This window comes from Octopus bimaculoides, chromosome 5 (assembly GCF_001194135.2).
Source record: "Octopus bimaculoides isolate UCB-OBI-ISO-001 chromosome 5, ASM119413v2, whole genome shotgun sequence".
NCBI lineage: Eukaryota > Metazoa > Mollusca > Cephalopoda > Octopoda > Octopodidae > Octopus > Octopus bimaculoides.
In genome coordinates, this window is record NC_068985.1 from 126,235,739 (window position 1) to 126,236,395 (window position 657).

Genomic DNA, 657 nt, shown 5'->3' on the forward strand with positions numbered 1-657 from the left:
ATATATATATATATATATATATATATATATATATATATATATATATATATACATACTCACACATATATATATGTGTATGTGTATGTATATATATATATAAATTTACGTATACTTTAGATAAATTATAAATAAATACTTTGGGTTTATATATATGTATACACACACACACACACACATATATATATATTCATATATTCATATATTCATATAGTCATATATTCGTCTACTTATTTCCAGCTACGAGTGTGTGTGCATCCTATGAACCTACACTGCTATATATATATAGATAGATCTACTTACTTACCCAATGTTGTATAAGCCGTGTAATTTATCCCAACTTCCGATACGATGACGAGTGTTACCTCCGGTTTGGACACGTTCGAACGGATGGGTGGCATTATTAAGTAACTGCCCTTATCGAACTGCAGCGGGGTGGCCCCAGCGAGTACAAGCACGGGCCAGGGTCTCGTTAGCAGCGACCAGCATGCTATCACCATCATCATGATCATCATCTTCATTATCAATAGCATCGTTGTCATCGTCGTCGTCGTCGTCGTATTCGTCGTCATCGTCGTCGGCATCACTGCCAGCATGTTTGCGGTGTTCGACATGTGTGGCTGAAGATGTTGCAATGATGCGGCGGGCTCTTGTAACAAC

General features: G+C 37.1%; 1 protein-coding gene across 2 annotated transcripts in view; it reads right to left on the minus strand.

Annotated features, from left to right (window-relative positions):
- Positions 1-635, minus strand: part of LOC106875601 (uncharacterized) — a 43,826-nt gene extending 43,191 nt beyond the window's left edge. For both annotated transcript variants that reach the window (XM_014923817.2, XM_014923816.2), the window contains exon 1: positions 305-635. In XM_014923817.2, coding sequence (XP_014779303.1) covers positions 305-611 — 307 coding nt within the window. In that variant the 5' untranslated portion in view covers positions 612-635. The remainder of the gene's footprint in view (positions 1-304) is intronic.
- Positions 636-657: the final 22 nt, after the last annotated feature.